Source organism: Antrostomus carolinensis, unplaced genomic scaffold (assembly GCF_000700745.2).
Source record: "Antrostomus carolinensis isolate BGI_N321 unplaced genomic scaffold, ASM70074v2 scaffold52583, whole genome shotgun sequence".
Taxonomy (NCBI): Eukaryota; Metazoa; Chordata; class Aves; order Caprimulgiformes; family Caprimulgidae; genus Antrostomus; species Antrostomus carolinensis.
In genome coordinates, this window is record NW_010305474.1 from 969 (window position 1) to 4,158 (window position 3,190).

Here is a 3,190-nt window from a genome sequence, read left to right on the forward strand (position 1 = left end):
CATCCCAACATCCCTCCAAGCAGTAGTGTTATAGAAACCCCCCCCATATCATCCCCTGACCCTCCCACAATGTGACCGAACACCCTCCGTTGGGTGGGAGCAGCCCTGTCTAAGGGTGACAGGGATATCCAGGGATTCATCAGCCCTTCCAATCTTGTCCCACTTTTTTTTACCTTGTGAGAGACCACACTGGCTTTCCAAGGGCTTCCCAGACATGTAGTGACACCTGGAAGGGGCCACCCCATACTCAGCCCACCCTGCAGAAGACACATCTCTTGATGGGTCATCAGGCACAGCTTTGTTAACATCTGCCAGGGCTGTGCTTCACCTGGTAGATGTCTCCTGGAATGGTTGATGGATCTACTGCCCACAGGGGTCCAGCTGTGCTGCCAGTTTTGTCTTTGCAGGGGATGGAGTCTGTTTGTCCTGGCTGGTGGGGGTCACCTGGTGGCACAGCACCGAGCGCATGAACCGCAGGACCGGTGGCCTCAGGATGGCAAAGACCCAAGGGTCAACGATGGAGTTAATGGAGAGAAACCTCAGGGCTAAGAGATCCCACTCGTGGTTGTCATCTGCCTCGCTGAACTTGTTCACGTAGGCACGGATCTGCCAGACACAACAGGGAGAAATAATGTCAGGTCTGAGATTCCAGGTTCTGGTCCTCAGGAAGCTTCTTGAGGAGATCTGGGCTGTCCCAGCACGCTTTCTGCCTGGTTTTAATCACTGGTTTTAATGAACTTCTTGCTAACGAAAGCCAAGCCTGCGCTCTGCTCTCAGCACGCAGCGAGGCTTCGTTTACTTTTAAAGTCATTAAGGCAGTGGCTACTCAAGGAAGTGGTGGGTCTCACCTTGAAAACCCACACAGGACAAATAAATGTCCAAGACGGAGAGGATGCGGGGTGCTGGACCACTCAGCTCCTTCCTACAATGTGCCGACTCATAGCAGCTGACGGGGCTTCCTGGAAGGGTGACTCAGCACTCCTTACTCATACGGGTCGAACCGCCACCCCCTCGCTTTGAAGGGGACATTTGGATGGGGACAGGAGCTGGGGGCATGGGAGGTGTGAGCTTCCCTCCTCCAACCAGGACCCTTCAGGAACCACCCAGGGATGGTGCATCCCATGGGATGAGGTGGCCACGGTGCAGCGGGTACCCAGGGCTGCTGAAAATGCAGCACCTCAAGGGTTGCCCCAGGCTGGGGGGGCTTTTTTAGGAAGGATTTTGTGGTGCTGTGGGCTGATGTTCGCTGGGTTCATGTGCCCAAGTTGCTCCTCAGAGGGTGGTTGCTGTGGGCAGCCCCAACCAGAAGAGAAAGTGTCACACCAAGGAGACACCAGCAGCGTTCAGTAGTTTGGTTTGAGAAGCTGCCAAAACACAGCCCCAACACAACCCCACATGGGAGCCGGGCGATGGGAAAAGAAAAGCTGGCTGTGCTTCTGGATAAGACTATATCTGCTACCACAGGACCCACGGGATCCCACCAGCAGCACTTTCCCAGCCCGTCTGTCCCCAGCAGACCCGTAGGACCCTGCCCATATGTCCCCACCAAGGGGTCCCACTTCCTAACCACCACAGCACCCAACCCCAGGCTTTTTCAGGACATGGGAAGAGCCGCCCATCCCGCGTGGGCCCATTGACGGGAGGTGAAGTGTCTCTCAGGATGTTGAGTCTGCCTCTCGGGATGCTCAGAGTGCCCGGGCGTTACTGTTTTGTCTTTTCTCTGTTTTAAGACCTGGCTGGGCTACAGCCTCTGGTTATTTTCTTCTCCCTTGGGAAAAGAAAAGGAGCACAAAGGGAAGGTCACATCTATTTAACTCCACGAGCACAAAATTAGCGTTGGCTGAGCTCCCAACCTTGGTGAGACTCGCTCCTAATGGGAATAAAGTGATGGGCTCGTGCACACGGGCAGAGGACACGAGTGGCTCCAGGTGCTCCACGATGTTGCTGGTGTAATATGGATGAAAAGCATCTCAGGGGACTTTCCCTCTCCTCTTCCTCACTTGGCTGTGGTGTTTTGACCCCATATTTCTGCTGGAAGCCTCACGCACAGATGAGGCATGGGATGTGGGGACAGCCCTTGGGACAAGGGATGCTGTGGCCCATGTGCTGGATCTCCGTTCCCCGCAATCACCCATCTCCATGTCAGTGTCCTGGTGTTGTTACAGAGCGGTGGGGACTTCCATCTCCAGATCTCTGTGCTCCAGCTCCAGAAATGTGGGGTAACTGCCCACCCAGCAGTGACACCCGCTGTCTCCAGCCCAGCCCAGTGGCATCTCCTTCATCCTCATCTTCGGATGTCTAATTTCTTGCTCTGCCACCCCTCACACCTGCACCATGAGTCCCTGTCTCCTGAAACGTGTGGCCCAGGGGACCCCAAATCCTGCCTGGGCCACACTGCCTGGTCTTGGAACTTCTGAGGGATGGGGGAACATCTCTGCTCCTGCCACCCCATCCTCTTCAGGATACAGGGGCAGATTCTCATGGTTCCCCGTACTTAAAGAGTTTGTGGCAAACCTGGGGTCTGCTGAGCTTCAGGAGGAGCAAAGCATTGACCTCAGCCCTTGAGATTTGGGCAGAAAGTGGGGGGACCCTTATATAGGGAGGGAGAAAAATGGGGGTGCTGAAGAGAGGGACCCTCCCCCAGGGGAGAGGTGATTGCACTTACCGTGAATGGCAGGGAGCAGATGACAAAGGTGATGGTCATGATGGAGAGGAGAAGGAGATGGTCAATCTCCTCGGCCATGGAGAACATGCGTCGGCCGCAGCCACCGGTTGCCCGGGGCTGCTCGAGAGTGGCCAACCGACGGGTCTTCTGCCCGCGACGGTGCATGCGGATCAGGTTGGCAATGACACTGAGGTTACAGAGCAGCACGGAGAGGATGAGGAAGAGGAGCAAGGTGGCGTAGAGCAGCGAGAAGGTGACGTCCAACCCGGACACCTCCCTGCTGCCGTTGTGCTGGAGGTAATCCAGGTGCATTTGGATGAAGCACCATGTCCCGGGGCAATACTGCACGTACCGCCCGAAGCCCACCAAGGGCAAGGAGCAGAAGGCTGCTGAGAAGGTGTAGATGGCAGGGAGGGCAACCAAACCCGTGCGGGGACTGAGGAAGCGCTCGTAGAAGTAGGGCCAGCCCAGGGCCAGGCATCTCTCCAGCGCCATGGCGAAGAGGATGAGCATGGTGGCGAGACC

The 3,190-nt window shown here is 56.3% G+C and overlaps 1 protein-coding gene across 1 annotated transcript; it reads right to left on the minus strand.

Moving 5' to 3' along the window:
- Positions 1-360: 360 nt before the first annotated feature.
- PTGER2 (prostaglandin E receptor 2) lies at positions 361-3,187 on the minus strand (the record flags this gene model as incomplete). Its single annotated transcript, XM_010164798.1, has 2 exons — positions 361-606; positions 2,666-3,187. Coding segments are annotated over 2 exons (768 nt in total), but the record flags the coding sequence as incomplete, so codon positions are not given.
- Between the last annotated feature and the right edge of the window lie 3 nt (positions 3,188-3,190).